Source organism: Mixophyes fleayi, chromosome 2 (genome assembly GCF_038048845.1).
Source record: "Mixophyes fleayi isolate aMixFle1 chromosome 2, aMixFle1.hap1, whole genome shotgun sequence".
Lineage (NCBI taxonomy): Eukaryota > Metazoa > Chordata > Amphibia > Anura > Limnodynastidae > Mixophyes > Mixophyes fleayi.
In genome coordinates, this window is record NC_134403.1 from 260,464,079 (window position 1) to 260,485,260 (window position 21,182).

A 21,182-nucleotide genomic window follows, 5' to 3' on the forward strand; every position below is an offset into this window, starting at 1 on the left:
TATTAACATGTATCAATATAAATGTTATTGTATCAAAATGTATCACAGACTCAGATTGTGTAATGTTGCAGATACAATATGTCAAATTTAATGTTGTTTCACGCAAGCGTGAAGCGTTTAATGTGTCCAGCTAAATGGCTAATTGAGTCAAGCCATTCCATTGTATAATCAAGGTAACAGACACTGTATGTCTAAGTTTTAAAATGTCCACTGAGAGACCCCTGTTGTAAGGGGGAGGACTGAGACAGTTGACCCTACTCCCTGTGTATACAGCAAAGAATATAAGGAGAGCAGAATGCCAAGAGAGCTATTCTAGCTTGGAAGATCCTGGTGTACAAAACATCAGCAAAAAGGACTCTGGGCAGGCATTGAAGTGCTGCTGGAGGAAACCCTACCAGGACAGGGTCTGTGTGAGACAGCAACCCAAGCTGTGTGACATGGTAACTGTCTAGCTAAACGGAAGGTGGTCACACTGCAAGAGGCTGCTGGAGGGCACATGCTATCATTTACCCTGTACCTTGTGAACATCTTGTGCTGTCGTAATAAAGCCTTATTTTGTATATACTCTGGTCTACCCAAGTGAGTTGAATCCCACAGAGTAACTGCCATCCCAGCTAAGGGAGTTATCCTCCCACCTGCTTTAAGCCATTGGTGTATAAAGCTTATGGCCTTACATGGGGGAAACATTGGGTGGTGCCAGATTGAGGTAAGTGGTAAAGGGTATGGTGAGAGCTTCTAGTGAGAATTAGATTTGTCCCAGACAGTCAGTGTTAATTTAGTTGTCGGATTGTCGTTAGCCGAGATCGGTCAGAGATTTCTAGTGAGTCAAGGGAGGTAGCAGAGAAACATTGGAAGAAGGTACAGCAGTCGATGTAGGACATTAATTTTTATGGCATTAATTCTGACTCCGAGAGATCAACATAGGGTGCCAGGTTTTCAAATCTCTTTCAATCGAGTCAATCAGTGGAAGATAATTTGAGTGGAATAGTTGATTAAAATGTTTAGTTATAGAGATGCTTAGGTACTGGATTGCATTAGGCCTTCAGAGAACACAAAAAGTGATCTCTAATTGTTTTTTAGTCTGGGTAGATAGGTGAAATGCCAAAACTTCTTATTTGCTATTGTTGACCTAGTAACTGGAGAGAGTGCCAAAAATGTGTGAGGGAAGTATGTGGACTGGTAAAAGAAAGCATTACATTGTCTGTGAAAAGCGGGACTTTGTAATTGTGGTGGCCTATTTGAATCCCTTTGATATCTGGGTTGGCACGTATTCTAGCTACTAAAAGCTCAATACAGAAGGCCTATATCAGTAGGGAAATGGGACATACCTGTCTTGTGCCATTTTTTATATTAAATTTTGGGGAGATTAGACTGTTGGAAGAGAACTAGGAGGAAGGATTATAATATAGTGCCTGTATAGCGTGTAGGAAAATTCCATGAAGGACAAATGTTGTTAAGGTCTGATGTATGAAAGGCCAAGATAGACTGTTGAATGCCTTGTTGGTAGGTCTAATATTGTTTTAAGTGTACATTGTCCTAACCAAAGCGAGAGGGACACCATGTAATTTCCTGCTTTAGGCATCTCGGTGACAGGAAATGTAACAATGAAATCTTCAATCATCAAACGTTGGAAAGAGGATGTGTTGAGCTGCAGACACAGGCAAGTATATAATAACTATTAACATTTATTGACTTTTAGCCACAATCTGGTTAGTCCTCATAAAGTTTCAGATATGCCACTTTCTCTCTGTTCTTCCTTAGTAGCTTGTCTGTTATCAGCTGGAAAGGAGAATGAGAAAAACAAAGTGAAAAACTTTTAACCAAGAAACAGTGTAACCAGTGTAAATTCATTGTTATAGACAACATTATTTCATTATTCACTGCCAAGCACTAGTGAACACTCCATGCTTATTATGTTTAAACACCTAAGCACACCTAAACTCTCTGGGTCACGGATGTCACACCAATGCCATAACCGGAACAGAGGAGGATGGCAACAGAAAGTGGGTACCACATCACAACATGGTTACCAAGTAAGTGACCGCACAACACCAGTACCAGAGGGGTTTCACATTAATACAGTTAAACAGCAATATAATCAAGCAGTGGGAATAGTCAATAGAATACTGGGTTGCATAGAAAAAGATACTACTAGCAGGAAGAGTGAGGTTATATTGACAGGTTATAGGTCACTGGTAAGATATCACATCAGGTACTGTTTCCTGTTCTACAGGCTCTGTATGCAAATATAATAAAATATAAAATAAATCTAAGAAGTGTTACTAAAATGGTGCATTGGCAGCATAACAAAATTTACCAGGAAGGATATCAAGAGCTTAAAATGTGCATTTTAGAGGACTAGGGACAAATGTGATATGATAGTAACATTGAATTATATCAAAAGTACAAGTTAACCCGTGCATGATACTCATGCATTCTAGTCAAATCAAGCTACTTAAGGTCTTAAAAAGGTTCTTGTCATGCATTAGGGCCTAGCCCAAGCCTCCTCAGGGGAAGAGCGTTACTTCCTGACGCAAGCGCCCTTTTTAATGTGTGTTCATGAGGTAAAATTACCTCACGAAAATGAGTTTAACCCCTCAACTCGTAAATTTAGCCTTCACTACCCCTTCCACGGGGGGAAGGGGGGATGATGGAAGTTAATTGACTTCACTATTCTAATTTTTTTGTCAAATAATGTCAGTATACCAAATTTCATGGTCAATTGGATGAGCCCTTTCTGAGAAAATAGTTTTTTCCACTCACACACTAACACACACCGCTAGGCTTTTACTTTTATAATATTAGATAATGCTAAGAATTTAGTAGGTCAGTGTATAACTCCGCCCAGCAGGTGGCGCTGCAGCTTGTTTTTGGTTTTTTTCACCCACAGACTAACACACGCCACTAAGCTTATATATAGTAGATTAATAGAGTTCAGTAAGGTGTGATTTGAAAAATAATGGGGTTTCTAGAACAAGGGCGCACACACTAAATTTTGAGGGAGGAAGACTGATAGACAACATAAGAAAGAACTTTATTACAGAAAGGATGATAGATCTATGGAATAGTATGCCAGCATTTGTGGTAGGAACTCATGTAGTAGAAGAATTCAAGTATGCATGAGGCAAACCAATAGTATTAAGATTTAGATCTAAATTATTTAAAAATAAAGAAACATACATAAATAAAAAGAAATTAATGAAAAACACACAACAAAGGTGCAGACCAAATTCTGTTTCTATGTACAGCTGCACTCAGCTTTATACCACAAGAATAAAGTCTTGCTATGAATCTACAATGGGTGAGCGTTAACATTAATTGATATCACATTGGGGCAGCCATGTTTGAAACATGTCTACTTTTATATCCTCTCATAAGCTTACAAGTCTGAACATATATTAATAATTGATTAATAGGCAACTAAACTGTGTGAAACAAATGGCAGTAGGGTACTAGTTATTAGAATGTATCCACAATTTATCAACAAAATATCGGTGGAGCAGTTGAGCGATACTCAGCTACCTGCGTGATTCTGGCCTGGAGCTGCAAAGATCAATTTACCTGTTCGCCAGGTGAGTCTGAGGGAATATGTACATTTGTGACCTGGCTGGTAGGTTCAAACATGCGCAGTGGAACGGAAAGCCTGCACCGTGTCTTTCAGTTCCACACAAGAAATTCATTGAAAAATAATAGAATGACATATGTAATATGGCAATAACAGGTAATATGGAAGAACATGTACTGCTGTGATGTTTGTTAAAAAAGCTTTACTGTGTTGTTGCATTGGGAAGCATAACTCCAGTGAAATCCGGCGGATTTTATCACCGGTGGTGACCCCTTGATATAGGGCGAAGTCCTATGGGCGATGAAAACATTGCCATAGGGCTTTCTGCCTTATTATAAATGTGCCCCATAATCTCAGGGCCAGTGAACCTTGATGTGTTTGTAGAGAAGTTCTTGTACAAATTAGCTGAGTATAGTTATGAAACATATTGCTGCAGTGTCAACTTATTTTATACTGGAGAAAATAGTGAATTATAATTCTTACCTCTACCCTTACAGTCCTCTTGTTAGGAGTTGCCACTGCTGCCCAGTCAGGGGATCCGAACCTCCCCGGCCAAGTTACCCTCCTACCCTGTTCTGCGTTCAGATTGTATGGTCCAGGGCTATGGAGATGTAAATTAGTATTTGTTAAAATAATATTTGGATAAAAATGTTCTATTGGATATTATAAGGATATTAGGACACATTAAAGAGTTTTGTAATGAGGATGCAGTTACAGCAATTTTACAAAACACTGAGATAAAATGGTATATTATTGTTTGTCAGAACTAAAGACAGCCTTATAACAGTGTTCCTAATACTGAAAATATTTGTGACATTTGTCTTTACGCTCATTATAATTTTTGACATCACTAATAGCCACACAGTTGTACAATAAATACAATTTATTGTACATTCTACTCATGTATAATAAATGTATGTAAGACTGGTTTGTAATAATGACAAATATACAATAAAACTTTGCTAAATTCAATTTGTAACTGATTCTCTTTTGTAAAAAAGATACTTTTCCTTAGAATAATGTTGTTGCTTTTTTACTGATGCCCAAGAAAATATTTCTTGTTTGGGTCGTAATAGAGAGCTATGACCTAAATGTAATAACTGAGACAGCCACAGTCTATTGAGTATGTCAGTGGTAAAAAAATACACTCACTAAGGAGTAATGCAGTAATACAATATGATAATAATTTATAATAGCCAATGGGGGTATACTTAGCGACAAAATGCAGAAGTGCAGTATCCTATAGTTACCAATCAACAATGGGTTTTTGAATGATCTATTGCACAATAAGATCAAATGTCTCAATTTGCACATTTGCATTTTGCCAAATGATCCTGATTATATTACAAGTTACTCAGCAGTTGTGGACGAGTGACACACAGCTGCATGATGTTTTCTAGTTTATTCTACATATATGTTTATAGGGGCATATTCAATTGTTGGCGAAAACGCCAAAAGTCTCGCGTGCGCCCACTATTACCGTCAATTACCGTCATTACGGTAATAGTGCGCGTAAATACCATTATTACAGTAGTTTTCACGTTGGATTTCAGCTCGCAGCTTCCTGAGCCTCGAGCTGAAATCCAGCTTACTATTACCGTAATAACGGTAATAGTTTTAATGCCGCGGGGATTCAAAAGAATTGAATATGCCCCATATAATGCTGTAAAATATATTTTAACACCTTAATAAAACTGATCACCTTAGTCTGTACTAACCGAGACAGATATTACCTGGGAGGTAGTACTGACAGCTCATTGATCTTCCGTGAGAAGCGCACAGTACTGGTGTTAAATGGAGCAATACTGGGTAATACTGTGCGCTTTTTATTACAGTCAGACTGATAATCCGCTGGACCAGCAGTAACCATCTGGAAAACACAAGTTTCACAGATAATCTGAATAAGTACAAGCATGAAATATCCGGTTGTATGCAAAAGTATTAACACCCCTGGTCAAACTGCATGTTTCACTGAATCTGTAAGTGAAAACAAGTAAACATAATCTCTGTATGGTAAAACCTCACACATGACATATTTCTACACATTAATGCAGTTTATTATTTATTTGCTAAATTTAGCAGATTGAAAAACTAATGCAATGAATGTGGAATGTGAAAAAGTGGCGACATCCTTCCAGTTGATTCATTAATACTCTAAGGGGCATATTCAATTGACGGCGGGATCGCCGAAAATACCGCGCTCCAAAAATATTACTGTTAATACGGTAATCCTGTGCGTAAAAACCATTAATTCGGTAATTTACTCGCTGGATTTCAGCTCGCAGCTCAGGGAGCTGTTGAATAAATACACTTCTGTCAGGGCTTTGTGCCTACTACAAGAACACAAACATGCGCTCATATGCGCAGCTGACTAGGGAACGGAAAATAAGGATAAATGACTGTTACAAAGCAGGGAAATGCTAAAAACTATATCTACATGCATCTAGCTTCCAATTCTAACTGTTAGGTTTATCATACAAAATAGAAAATTGAACTGGAACCTTTGAAGTTAAGGCAAAACCTGGAGAACCCAGAAAAGTCTGATACCCATAACCGACTTATCACTAGAAAGGACCTGCAGAAGTCTTTAGAAGGCACAGAAGTAGTGCTCCACAGTATAACGTTTTACAATTTAATTGCAAAAGTCAACACTGAAGTATGCAGAACAACACTTACATAAGCTAGACACATTTTGGAATAAAGTGCTATAGGCTGATTAAACAAATACAGTTTAGCCTGTCAAGCTCTGTCAAAATTGTCCGGTTTCCACCTGTTTGTGATATTATATTCTGATATCTATATTCATCTTCTAATATAATATAATATCATATACTATAAAACACACAGTGTCAAGGGGTGTGGATTAGGGGCTCTTACCAAAGATGAAGAATTGGCAGATGAGTTATTCCATATGCTTTATTCACCCAAAGCAAGCAATTTGGCTGATACATTACAACACACAAGTTATCAGAAATACGAAAAAAACAACAACCAAGAAGTATACAAGATACCATAATGCCTAATGGTATATGTGTGGCATATCTTTAATAAGCGTAACATGTTTGATAATGTCCAGGTTTATATGTGGATGCCTTTGTAAACAAATAAATGAGGTTACTTCCTCTGACTCACTGCTTAGCTTGGGGTTATCTTCCTTGTGTGTCATATAAAATAATATTTTAGAGACTGTCACCTTGTGGCTATATTGATATAATCTGGGACTGTTCAATAATTAGTTGAAAGTAAAACAATGTTTTGGATGTGTGGATAATTTATAGTGAAAGTAACCACATAGCTCAGAGCTACTTACAGTGACAGCTATATTGGATATATACACTACCACAGAAGTATTACCTTACTATCTGGGGGGAAGCGGGGTGCAGTCCTGGCTCCCAAACAGTACCCCTTCTTACTCAGCGGTTTCCTCTGCTGAAGGTGCTTCAGGTTGGTAAACTGGTAACACAACAAATTAATAGTTCAGTCAAGGAAGAAAAAAACCCATATTACACTGGTCTCTAAGTCATCTGGTATATTAAAAAGCACCTGAAATATATAAGATGAAGGTAAAACTGTTTTGTGAATACATACACATGTTGTTTTTTTTTAAATGGTATTATTTAAATATCACTTAGTGCAACTACTATCTAAAACAATTCAAAAGAAATGTTAAAACAACAAAGATTAATGTTATTCCATTCTTATGCTCTGTATCTTAAAAAAAGCATCATTGTAATACAAGCTTTATATATGAGGGTGCACCTTCTACAGTGATTGAGTGATTGAATATTTATTGTACTAATAATCTACTTTAGACTCTATAATAATACCACTGGCCTTTTTGGGTTTACCCAGTGCGGTACACAATTATCTAGTACCCTACACAATTGTCTGTCCTAATTATGTGGATGCCTGTGGCACAATCTTATTGGTCATACAGAAATAAATATGACATTACGTCACCCAATAAGATAAAAATAAACAGAATAAAAAGGACACAAGTAGACAGCTGGATGCATAAGTACATTATAGTGGAGCAGGGGCGCACGCAGGGTTCTTAAGTGTGGGTCCCCCCCCCCCCCCCAAAAAAAAAAACCGTAAAAAGTGCAGCAGCTCCGTTTCGGCAGCTCTGTACTATCCAGCAGCCGCGGCGCTGTCAAAGAAACGTCCGCGGCGGTGCTGTTTACAATACAGCACCGCAGCGGACGCTTCTTTGACTGCGCCGCGGCTGCTGTATAGTACAGGGGCACTTCTTTAGCGGAGAGGAAGGGTTTCTGGAGACCCAAACCCCCCCCCCTGTGTGCGCCACTGGGGAGTATAGTGATCTGCAAGAAGGTTCCTGTCAGTTAAAATTGCTACTCTACTCTATTATCCCAATAGTTTAGATTGACAGAAGATAGATTACAATATGTATTTTCCTGCTAATGCCTCATTTAGGTGTTTTTATGTTTCTATGTGACTTTCTGACAGTGTTTTTTATTTTCTCCAAGATCCAGGTATTATTGCCATCCAAATGAATCCAGTATGATGTTCTAGATATTGGTAAGTATTGATGTAATTAAAATGTACTATTTCACTGATTTTAGAACTACATGTTCCAAATTCTCCAAGTCATTACTGTTTTTGAATATAATTTTTTTAAGTAGCAGAACCCAATAGCAGATACTTGTGTAATATTCTGTACTGCATAGACTGGTGTAGTAAGTGTATTATACTGCAATCCAACCACCGGTGGGAGAGCAAACTGTTCTGATAGTCGCCTCATTCTGCATTTGAACACAATTTTTGTATGTTTCTGCGGTGGAATTTGGGCTTAAGTGTTCCCGTTCTTACCTTTACCAAGTAATACAGCAGAAACCGTCTTCCCAGCCCTACATACAGACTATAAATTCAGCAAAATGCAATATAAAAAAAACAGTACAGAGGCAAACACAAAACTGGAAGACTGTATAGTCGTTACTTTGCACATAGGAACATGGCCTGTTTGGTTGCAAAACGTGATTCTTGTGAAACTTCTCAATAATTTCATTGATTTCTAGACCAGAGGTTAACAGATTCCTACTTTTCTAGCTTTATTAATAACTGCTGAACTGCTTACTTGCACCTTAGGTACAAACGATTATCTAGTTACGTCTGTATTTTGTTCTACGTTACTTCAGATTACTGTACTGATATTTATTGTACATCAGTCATCAAATATTTTATTTATCACTGTTACTGTGTTAAACGTTTTCATCACCACTGCTTGGAAGGACACTTAATAGTTTAGAAAATATGCTTAATAACTTCATACATTTATATTTCAACTAGAGATGGTCACTGACCCCCGTGTTTTGGTTTTGGATTCGGTTTTGGATCTGGATTACCGTCGTGTTTTGGTTTTGGTTTTGGTTTTGCAAAACCGCCATTGCGTGTTTTGGTTTTGGTTTTGGTTTTGTTTTGCTATTTTGTTGGAAAATACATGTTTTTGTGCCTAAAATAACCCAATTTAGTGCTCCAACTGTTTTAGAGATAAGTAATCTAATTGTTGAGGTAATAAATCATCCAAAAAAACTGTTTAATTCTTCGTTGGTAGGCCTTCATTTATTCTACACACAAAACAGATTGTCTTCCTCTCCATCTATGCATATTGGCAATGCAGCCATCGTCTTTGAATCTATATTACACCCTACACTTATACTTAAATATGTAAAGAAATGGAAAAAGACAGTTTGCTTTCTGTCTCTCTAGGCCCCCTCCACTTTTTTAAAAAAACAAAAAATTCAGCCATTATAGACTGTACAATATTAATTGACATGGAGAAAGCCAGTTTGGTTTCTGTCTCTCTAGGCCCCCCTCCACTTGTATAAAATACTAATAAATTCAGCCGTTATATACTGTACAATATAAATTGAAATGGACAAAGGCAGTTTGGTATCTGTCTGCATCAGATCCTCTCTCCACTAGGAGTAAAATAGAAAACTATTCAGCCGTTATATAATCTAGAATATAAATAGAAATTGAGAGAGGCAATTTGGTATCTGTCTGCATCATAATCATCAACATCATCATTAGCGCCCTCGTCGCCTACACAAATCTCCCCCTCATCCTCTTCTAATTCCAAAGTGGCATCCTCAATTTGGGTAACACCGGCTACACTCGGGCTATTAAGGCACACATCAGCAGAATGCTCACCATTAGACATCCCACTGTTGGATGGACTCTCCACAGGGATTGTTGTCATTTGTGAATCAGAGCAAATATTCTCCTGTAATGCCTCACTGTTATCTTGCAGCTCGGCTTTGACGCGTAACAGTAGTTGTGCACCAATTGTAGGCTGGGTAACTTTTTGGGATCTGCCACTAATAGCCAAAGGTGAAGACCTCATTCTCTCTTTGCCACTGCGTGTGTAGAATGGCATGCTTGCAATTTTTTTTTTATCGTCACTTAACTTTTGCTCAGTTACACTTCTTTTTCGCTTCAATACAGTAAATTTTTTTTTGGTTTTTGTTTTTTGCACTAATTTGAAAACACTCTGTTGTTTGACATCGCCTTGGCCAGATGACGTACTGGGAACACTAACATCAGGACTGGTGACAGAACCTGGTTGCTCATTTAGATCATATGTGGACTGCTTTGAATCCATTCTGAGCGCAAACCACTGGGGAGTGCTAAAAATTATTTAGTAGATACTGCTGACAGATATGACTTTTGACAGCCAGAAATATTAATGCACAATTAGGGAGGACACCCCAAAAACACTGAGGAGTGCTAAAAATTATTTAGTAGATACTGCTGACAGTTATGACTTTTGACAGCCAGAAATATTAATGCACAATTAGGGAGGACACCCCAAAAACACTGAGGAGTGCTAAAAATTATTGAGTAGATACTGCTGACAGATATGACTTTTGACAGCCAGAAATATTAATGCACAATTAGGGAGGACACCCCAAAAACACTGAGGAGTGCTAAAAATTATTGAGTAGATACTGCTGACAGATATGACTTTTGACAGCCAGAAATATTAATGCACAATTAGGAAGGACACCCCAAAAACACTGAGGTGTGCTACAAATTATTGAGTAGATACTGCTGACAGATATGACTTTTGACAGCCAGAAATATTAATGCACAATTAGGGAGGACACCCCAAAAACACTGAGGAGTGCTAAAAATTATTGAGTAGATACTGCTGACAGATATGACTTTTGACAGCCAGAAATATTAATGCACAATTAGGAAGGACACCCCAAAAACACTGAGGTGTGCTACAAATTATTGAGTAGATACTGCTGACAGATATGACTTTTGACAGCCAGAAATATTAATGCACAATTAGGGAGGACACCCCAAAAACACTGAGGAGTGCTAAAAATTATTGAGTAGATACTGCTGACAGATATGACTTTTGACAGCCAGAAATATTAATGCACAATTAGGGAGGACACCCCAAAAACACTGAGGAGTGCTAAAAATTATTGAGTAGATACTGCTGACAGATATGACTTTTGACAGCCAGAAATATTAATGCACAATTAGGAAGGACACCCCAAAAACACTGAGGTGTGCTACAAATTATTGAGTAGATACTGCTGACAGATATGACTTTTGACAGCCAGAAATATTAATGCACAATTAGGGAGGACACCCCAAAAACACTGAGGAGTGCTAAAAATTATTGAGTAGATACTGCTGACAGATATGACTTTTGACAGCCAGAAATATTAATGCACAATTAGGGAGGACACCCCAAAAACACTGAGGAGTGCTAAAAATTATTGAGTAGATACTGCTGACAGATATGACTTTTGACAGCCAGAAATATTAATGCACAATTAGGGAGGACACCCCAAAAACACTGAGGAGTGCTAAAAATTATTGAGTAGATACTGCTGACAGATATGACTTTTGACAGCCAGAAATATTAATGCACAATTAGGGAGGACACCCCAAAAACACTGAGGAGTGCTAAAAATTATTGAGTAGATACTGCTGACAGATATGACTTTTGACAGCCAGAAATATTAATGCACAATTAGGGAGGACACCCCAAAAACACTGAGGTGTGCTACAAATTATTGAGTAGATACTGCTGACAGATATGACTTTTGACAGCCAGAAATATTAATGCACAATTATGGGGGACACCCCAAAAGCGCTGGGGAGTGCCAAATATGAAGAAAAAATAATAAACCTCTATCCTCCTCTCTGCACTAGCGATTTTGGTTAGAGCAATTGCAAGAACAATATTGTATTCTCTGTCCCTGCTCTAATTAGCCTATGACTACACCCTGCTCTCTCCCTCTGTCAAATGGCGATGGATTGCTGTGGAGGCGTGTATTTATAAAGTTGAAGTATCGCGAGAACCGAGTCCCGAGATCCGACGACGTCACAATGACGTTCGGCCTCGATTTGGATTCGGAATGGGCGGGAGAGTACCGAGCTGCTCAGCTCGGTACTCGGATACCCAAAGTTCGGGTGGGTTCGGTTCTCGGAGAACCGGACCCGCCCATCTCTAATTTCAACCCATATGGGCAGCCATTTCATGAGAAAACGAGGGTGACAGAATATCTTGGGTTGCATTATGCAAGATGAGAGGTAGGTGAGAGACAGGGTTCTGGTGTTTTTGAAAGGAAACCCTGCTGTAAGAAGCCCTGTCACCTCAGGGTTGTTGTTAATACAACAACAACCCCAAAGGTTTCCTTTGGGCTAAATTGGACCTGCCAGTTTCCAATCTCACTGTGCTGTCATCATGATCTTGCTTTGATAAGAATGCAATTGTGTAAATAAAACGGCACCACTCATTTTAGTCTTTAGTCTGCTGTCATTTGTCCTGACCCACGTTCTCCCCACATATAGGGAAAATTGGGAGAAAATCAGGGGCAGTGATGGGTTGGTGATCCAGACTAATTGGGGCCCAGTGAAGTGGTGCTGCCCTGGCGACCTTGTCAAAATAACAAGAAAATCCAATTAGAAGCTGTTGCTTCATGTGGTATGAAACAGCTGATCCAAGTCAGCTCGGACAGGAGCTGCAACAAAGTAAGGAGTGGAGACGGTGTGCTGGGATCGGAGGTAAGTGACTGCTGGGCACATCCATATCATCTTACTGCGCACATCATCTTACGAAGACATCATGCTGGGTATGACCAGGAAAGTTTTCTGGATATATACAGGGCATCTTTCTGGACACATGCATGACATCTTGCTAAGGAAATTAGAAGTCATCTTGCTGGTAAAGTATAGGGCATCTTGCGTGTTATATTGGGACATCTTGTTGGGTTTAGGGTGGTTTATTATATCATGTTGGAAATTTTATTATTGGCCTCCATATGGTAGCATTGAGCTTTATATCATGGCCATGAAGCTGTATATTGTGGGCACTGAACTGTATATATGATAGACATTGGGATTGTAAACTAAGTATTTATTAATTTACCATATGGTGCACTGTAGAACATTAAGTATGTCCTTATATATTTTCTATATATGGTAGTATGGAAGCACAGTGGTTAACATTGCTGCCTCACATCCTGGGGTCATGGGTTTAATTCCAACTTTACAGTTGAAAAGAATGAAACCATAGGTGCATCTTTAATTACACATTTGTCACACCTTATAGGATATTTTATTTGGGACAGTTTAGTATTACTGAAGATTGCTTGAAGTTCCCAAATGTTGCACACAGCAAATCCAAATACACCTGCTAAGCTATGTCCTGAAAATGCTGACATGAAATTTATGTCCAAATAACTGCGCTACCCTGAAGATGAACCTTTTTTCCAATCTTGCAACAAGATACAAAATTTTGAAATGTCTGTTGCTATTATAGATGGGTCTCTTGATGCCCATACTTGCGATATATATCCATAATGTTATATTATACACCATTTAAAAAAAAAAAACAACAACATCAGTATAAGCCTGTACTAGGACAGACAGAGGGGGCTTTTAACACCAAAATGTAACAAATAAATACAATCTATGCAATATATCTATAAATATCATCTGGGGAAGTTAAACACTTTTCAATATCCAAAATCTGTCTGCCCTATTTCACCCTGCTCCAGATTTTATAAAGGATCCCCAGAATGTTTCCACTCACCTCCTCAATGTTGTAGCGCCCGGGTCCCACATTTGGAGCTCCTCTAATAGGGGCCAATTCAATACCCAGGCGGTCTGAGGCACAGGAATTAGGGAAACATTTCCTGTCCTGTCTGCTCTCAAAACAAATTCTTCGCAAATATTCTGAAGATTTTAAAAAAGAAGAATTAAATCTGAAAACAATCCTATATAATACCTACAGAAAATACTGCAAATTAAAACAGAAAAATTGTTGTTTTTGTTTCTATAGACTGAGCACAATGTAGTATTGCAAACTAGGCTCAGTTTTTATTATAATTATAATTCAGGTCTATTTTTTCGAATAATTTGCTTTAAAAAATAGTTACTACTAATCTGTGATACAAAGATGATCAAGGATTCAATTTTCCAGTCTCTCGTAGTATTTTAACTGATGTTAGGCTTATGCTAAGATAAAAATACAGTGCATAAGGTATAGTTATGACAGTCTTGTCTTATATTCTCCTTGGGAAATATCAGTTTCATGTCTTACCTGGTTTGCGCTCCATGCTCTTCTGTTTTGTGTACTTGAATGCTCTGGCTATGTTGTGTGATGTCACAATGCTGTCTAGTGCTCTGGGCACAACTCATGGTAGTTTTCACTGGGTCCCTCTGCTGGTTATATATCATACTGCAGCCAAATACCTCGGCTGGTCTGTAAAGAAGGAGTCTGGGAAGTAGTGTCTAAGAAATGGCAACTACTAATGTGCACATATACTATTGTTTGTTTAGGCTTTGTGGATGCAAAAAACTGCATTGTTCACTATCTATACAATCAAAACCTATGCTTTCACTGCAACAGTATTATAGTAATGTAAATGACTTCCCAAGTGCTCACAGAATGTCACTATATATATATATATATATATATATATATATACACACACACACATATATATATACACACATATAACACACAGCTAACCAATCAATTAAGCCATTAAATAAGATATTTAAATATTCCATATAGGAGAAATACAATCTGTGATTTATCAAAGCCTCTCTACTGGGAGGGGGGAGGAGACCGCTTTTTCCAATCTCTGGCGATTAAAATATTAGCTGCATTACTTATGTGATACCCCAAAACCTGAGTACCCTGGGGTGTATTTATATCTAAATATATGTGTGTACTCCTGGCTGTGTTCATATACATGCCTGTTTAGATGTGGTCACATTTGTAAATTGTTATAGGTGTTTATAAAGATTTAAAAAAAAAAAAAAGATTTCTTGAGGGAGAAGTGACAGTGGAGAGTGGTTGGTGGTTGCCGGGGGTGACAGGGAGAGAGGAGTGTGATACTCAGGACCACTGAGCATAGTTGCCAATTCCGCTTATAACAAGCGGAATTGGGCTTCTTTTTTTCGTGAAGTTGCAGGTTTTTTTTCACTGCCGGGGGAAGCTTGTTTTTGGGCTTGGAGACGTTCTCCAAGTCCACAGGCTGCATAATCTTTTCTTTTTGGTTTTTTTCCTCTGTTGCTATTTTGTGATTGGTGCATTCAGTTGTTTTTTTTGTGGGCGGGTTGTGCAGTGAATTCCTCCAATGAAGTGGCGCTTTGTGGGTGGGCAGATCAGAGGAGGGACCTACTGAAATAAGTGCTGTGACAGACACACGATCGCTGCACTTATAGCAGGTAACACTGCTATATAACACCCTCCCCTCCCATTCAGTAATCTGCTGGTGTCAGAAGACTGCTTTCAGAGTCCTATTTTATACTATCATGGGGCTGTGTGGTATAGACATACCAGTGTCCTAAATTACAGCATTTGCCTTTTCATTTGCCATATCAGTGTATAAATGTGTTCTCTAGTGTTTATAAAGGTTTTCTAAATGGAGATGCAGTGTATAACTTAGTGTTATAGAAAAGGACGGTAAGTTGGGCTTTTTGGGCTTTTTAGGAGTGGTTTGGGCTTGTTTTTCCGTTCAGAGTTGGCAACCCTGCCACTGAGAGAGATCCCTGTGTCTGGATAAACTGAGAGCAAAAAAAAAGGGACAGAATGAAAATCGTACAAAGTGATATATAAGCATATTAAAAGTGAAGAAAGTGTAAGAAGAGAAGAAGTGAGCAAAAGAGAGGCGTGAATAAAATGGAAAGTGCTGAAAATTACTAAGCAGTAGAGAGATCTGTAATATCACATTAAGAGACTGTGCTATGTATTGAGGACAGTGTGAGAGGAGAGAGACAAGTTGGTGTTGTAAAATAAGTTAAGCAGACACAGATCACTATAACTCCCACCATTACATCACTACAACTGAAAATATCAGCAGTTACTTAGACACATGTTTCTGATCCCTATATACTTCAATTGCTTACTAAAAAAGAATCAGTTTTTCAGGAAAACTACAGAAATAGTGTTTTGCCAAAATCTTTTTTTGAAGGGCTACAACCACTAATAAAGTCACTCTTTATAAAGTCCAGTGGGATAGAAAAAGAAATTTATGGCCCCAATCACGTGCACCACCTCTACAAATAGTTATTGAAATATTTGATGTAGGTCTTAAAGTTGTGTTAGAAATTAAGTTATATATTAATGTTATATATATATATATATATATATATATATATATATATATATATGAATGTTAATAATTTATTCTGCCAGAAACACCCATACACAAAGAATTCCAATAAGATATCAGTGTTAGTAGTACGGCAAATTTAAAGGTTCGTCAATTGTAAATAGTTTTAAAGTAATAAGATATTGTTTAAAAGTAATTGTGCGCTTCTAAAATAAAATCAGAATAATTCTTAACAATAAAAGGAAATTAGTTTAGAATACACTTGTGTCATTTTAAATATCTGTGGATAAATCTCCTTACCTCTCTGGTGCATAGAAAATCTGAAGTGTTGAAACCTGAAAGAGAACTATCTGATACTGGTAAGGTGCAATTTTGACGTATTACTCTAAATAACACCACACAGGTTATTACACTTATATAAGTGATGAGTCTGTCCCCATGTTTAGTATGTGAAGAAATTATTTATTTCAGAGTAGAAAGACAGGGTCAGCAGGTATCTGGAAATCTGGTATTTGATAGATTAAATTAATAACCATCTCTCAGAATTGGGCTATATGGGCATTTTCACCAGATGTGAAACAAAAATGCTGATATCCCCAAATATCTCAAAAAATCCCATTGCATAGATTACTGGGAGTCTCCCTCTATTTAACTCTCATAAAGTCTCCTCTTGATAGAGATATGAGGGGTGCTATCTAATGGCAACAAAATGCGGTAACTATAAATAGAAAGATTAAAAGTTTGTGTTTGGAAAGATGCACTTCAACTCTCAAGAGTGGTAGGAATGTTAAGCACTGTACCATATTCAAGGTGATAAAACTTAACTTTTATTGACCAAATAAATAAAATGAAAATAGCAAAATATAAAATGGTGAATAATGTGTATGAAGTGTAAGTGATATAAAATGCACTGAAAGCACTTTCTATCCAGAGAATAGATCTAAAAATAAATTGGTAGAAATTTCCATATAATATTGGGTTCTATATAACAGCGTAAACTACTACAAATCCCCAGATTGTTCAATTATAGTCCTCTCAAAACAGTAACTTGGTAAAAATACCATATTTATATCGTAGGAGATAACGAGTCTAATAGTAATTGAGACCAATCAAGGATTGTAGGAGATCAGAATCTGTGACACAATATATCTAAATATAATAACAGGTAAGCATCTTTCTATGCATTCTGAACATAACAGATGAACAGTGTCTGTGCTGTATAACATGTACATAAAGTATACTGAAACTGTCTATTGTTCACACCGCTTCCTAAAATAAAAGAAGTAATAACTTCTATATGACGGGTTGCCGTGAACAGGACCAGTAATACCGTCACGGACAAAGTCATAAATCCATTTTTGTAACAAATGAGGGGAGAGGGATTGAGCGAAGATTTTATAATAGCGGCCTGACAATTTTGAGGGTTTCAAACCTAGGTGTAGTTCTTCTTTCATAATGGCACTATATTACAATTTGTTCTAGCTGATTGAGTAATTTGAGGCACATTACAAGACTCTCGGAATTGTTGAGTTTGGGGTTTGACCGTTGTTGAAATCAGATGTTGTACAAAAAAAGGGAGATAGAATACTAACTGTTGGAGGAACACCTTATATACAAAACTAAGTAATTCTACCTAAAATATGAAAATAAAAGGGACTTTCTGTACACCTATACCTCTGCCATTGGTCTTGGATATGAAATAATAGACACACACATAAAAACTAAATTTTATTGGTTTTGATTAAAATCCTTAAAAGCGAAATATTAAAGCAATGAAGGAGATGTGGAAAGTTCAGGAGTATGTAGTCACTTTCAAAAATTATAGTCTTAATGCCGTTTTCAGGATTCAATTAATAATATAAAGCTCAGTTCACATAATGCTGATCTTGTTGTGTATACCCTTCAGTGCAAAAGGTAACAATATTCTTACAGCTGTTAATACAAATGTAACATTTATATATCCAAACTGCATGTCAGTTATGCAGCTGCAATGAGAAGCAGGGACTCCATCAGGGGGGTACAGGGGGTACTGTAGTACTTGGCCCGGGCTCACCAGGGGCCCGGTACAATAGCGCAACACAAACTTACCTGGGGGCCCGCTGTCTTGCAGTCTGCTGGTCTCCGCTACTCTGCGCTGATGTCTTCAGGCTGGCTGTCACCATGACAGCCAGGCACCAGAATGCGATTGCAGGGGTGGAGGAATCATTCCCCTGCGATCATGTGATCTGGCTGTCACAGATGGTAATGAACCATCATGATCTAAGTCAGATAGCGTGAATTCTAAACTGTTTTCTCCTGAAGTTAATTGTTCCACATCTCTAAAAACCTAATGTACGTTTCACTAAGTGATTCATCTTAGAAGCTTAGGGCCTGAGTCATTAAGGAAAGTAAGGCAAACAAAAGGAGTAAGTGTTTTTCAGGACAAACCATTTTACAATGCAAGGGGTGCAAATTAGTTTATTATTAAATACTGGCTGTTTTCTCATGTAGCACACAAATACCTGATAGCTTTATTTTTACACTGAAATTTAAAGTTGATCTAGGACATGCCCTACCCCAACTATAAATCTGTCCCCACATTTTAAATCTACCTCCCGCTCCAATACAACATGGTTTTGCCCACGTGCAAAGTTACTCCTTTTTTCTGCTTTGCTCTCCTTAATGATTCAGGCCCTTAGAGGATAAGACCCTCTGGGCCAAGCCTACCAAGAACTAGAATCACCCAGCAGAGAAACTCTAGGCTAAAGAGCAAAAGAGCTATACATACAGAGCTATAGTCACTCAGCAAAAGAGCTTCAAACTATGCAGCAAAAGGGCTATAAACCCAAAGCTATAATCACTAAGCGAAAAGATCTCTTCTTTCAATAGAAATCTGTTTGTGAATGGTATCTATTTGCATTGGCTCAGACTCCTCAATTTGTTGTGTTGCAGGAGTTCCAGAGTAATTTGATAGTGCTGGTTCTGGATAATTAGGACGAGTCCACATGGAACACCATCTATCTTGTTTCCTCTCCATTTGACGAGCATCAATACGAATACAATGTTTAACAAAGGCTTCAAATTCAGTGGGTGCATCAGCTCTAGATAATTCATCTTTAATGAACTCAGATAACCCCTTACGATAAACAGACAGCTTAGCTGCCGAATTCCAATCAGTGTCCAAAATCCATCTTCGGAAATCAGAGGTGTATTCAGCCACTGAACGTCTTCCCTGACACATTTTTAATAAAACTGACTCAGCAGTAGCACTTCGATTTGGATCATCAAATATCTGGTTCATTGCATCCATAAAATTAGAAAGATCTTGTAATATGGGACTTTTTGCTTCTATCAAAGGAGAAGCCCATGCCAAGGCATCATCTTTCAACAATAAAAGAATACAACGTACTTTCTGTACATCAGTCAAAAAATAAGTAGGATGTAAATCAAAATGCATATTACATTGATTAATAAAACCTCTGTATTTTTTACGATCACCTGAGAATCGAGCCGGAGGTAGTGGGAGTGTGGGCTGATGTACTGCAGCCGAAGGTGCTGCAGCATTAACTTCTTGAAGCCGCACCTGTAGTTCTGTAATAACTCCATTTTGTAGCGCTATTTGATCTTTGAGTTCATGAACATTTATTTGCAACTCAGTTACGTGTTGATTTTGCAGTTGAAAATTATTTGTACACTGGGTCTCCAGTTCTTGAAATTTTGCATGAAATTCCTGTAGTTGTCTTGAAGCAGAATGCATGTGGAAACTCAGATCTGAAAGTCGCTGTAAAGCAGATGGTTCTGACCCGACGGGCTCCGTCATTTTGGGCACGAGTATCCTGTCACACTTCTGGTATCAGGGCCATCTTAACAACATTATGGGCCCCCGGGCAAAGCAGTGCACCGGGGCCCCTACACACATATATATATATATATATATATATATATATATATGTAGGGGCCCTGGTATATAGGTGTATATATATATATATATATATATATATATATATATATATATATAGCTATAGACATATTGAGATAGATAGATGTACTTGCTCAGTGACCCTTGAAGGTTTTTTTTGCAGGTTTTTTCTTTTGCAGGATTATTTATTCTAATTAAGAGCCCTGCCTATGGGGCCCCCTTGCCCGTGGGGCCCCCGGGCACCTGCCCATCATGCCCAATGGAAAAGGTGGCCCTGTCTGGTATCACAAACGGAACCCAATAGCCAGGTATTTCTGAATTCAACAGGATTTATTTTGGTATACAAATAAATCTCTAGTGTCCAACAAATAAAGTCCAAAGTCACAAGAGTATAAAGGTCTGGTGGAAGTATCAAGTACTTGTAGCCCAAATCACAAGGAGGCAAGGTTTTGTGGAAGCATCTGGTTCAGATACAAACACAATACTCGTGCAAAGGCTTCATAACAGGAAGTGCCTTTTCTAGGCCCAAACAGGAAATGGGATCCAAGATGGAATCTTCATGAGACAGTCCCGGCCATCTTGGATAAGGGCTATTGTAAGGGCAAGTTCATAACAGAGATCCAAGATGGAAACTTCATGAGGCAATCACGGCCATCTTGAAAGAGGGCAAAACTAAGGGCAAGTACATAACACCAAAAGTAATCTGGAAAATTCTGCTGCTCAGGCTAAAAGATTGTATGATAAGAAAGGGTGTCCTGCTCCTCAACTTCTTCCAGGGGATAAGGTTCCTAGTATGAAACTAGCACCCAAGTTTATCGTTCCCTACCGAATCTCCGAGATGATCAATCCAGCAGCTTTCAGATTAGAACTTCCATCCTCACTACGGATTCCCAAAGTGTTTCATGTCTCTCTGCTAAAACTGGTGGTACAAAATGAATTTTCAAATGTCACAGCTTCCCCGCCTCTGGCTACTTCTCAAGATCAAACTGCGTATGAGATCAAAAACTATTGGACTCTCGTAGATCCAGAGGTTCACTGCAATTTCTAGTCGATTGGAAAGGCTATGGGCCTGAGGAACGTTCCTGGGCTAAAGCTTCAGACATTC

The 21,182-nt window shown here is 38.1% G+C and overlaps 1 protein-coding gene across 2 annotated transcripts; it reads right to left on the minus strand.

Moving 5' to 3' along the window:
* Nucleotides 1-1,692: 1,692 nt before the first annotated feature.
* On the minus strand, nucleotides 1,693-16,521 carry LOC142140363 (ciliary microtubule-associated protein 3-like). 2 transcript variants are annotated; one of them, XM_075198141.1, is made up of 7 exons: nucleotides 16,480-16,521; nucleotides 14,157-14,318; nucleotides 13,647-13,789; nucleotides 6,920-7,018; nucleotides 5,299-5,435; nucleotides 4,049-4,166; nucleotides 1,693-1,779 (listed from the first exon to the last, which is right to left on the minus strand). In XM_075198141.1, the coding sequence occupies exons 2-7, from the start codon at nucleotides 14,170-14,172 to the stop codon at nucleotides 1,711-1,713; spliced, it is 582 nt and encodes a 193-aa protein (XP_075054242.1). In that variant the 5' UTR covers nucleotides 14,173-14,318; nucleotides 16,480-16,521; the 3' UTR covers nucleotides 1,693-1,710. The 2 variants fall into 2 exon arrangements, with proteins under 2 accessions (XP_075054242.1, XP_075054241.1); XM_075198140.1 differs by lacking the exon at nucleotides 16,480-16,521 and having other exon boundaries at nucleotides 14,157-14,950.
* Between the last annotated feature and the right edge of the window lie 4,661 nt (nucleotides 16,522-21,182).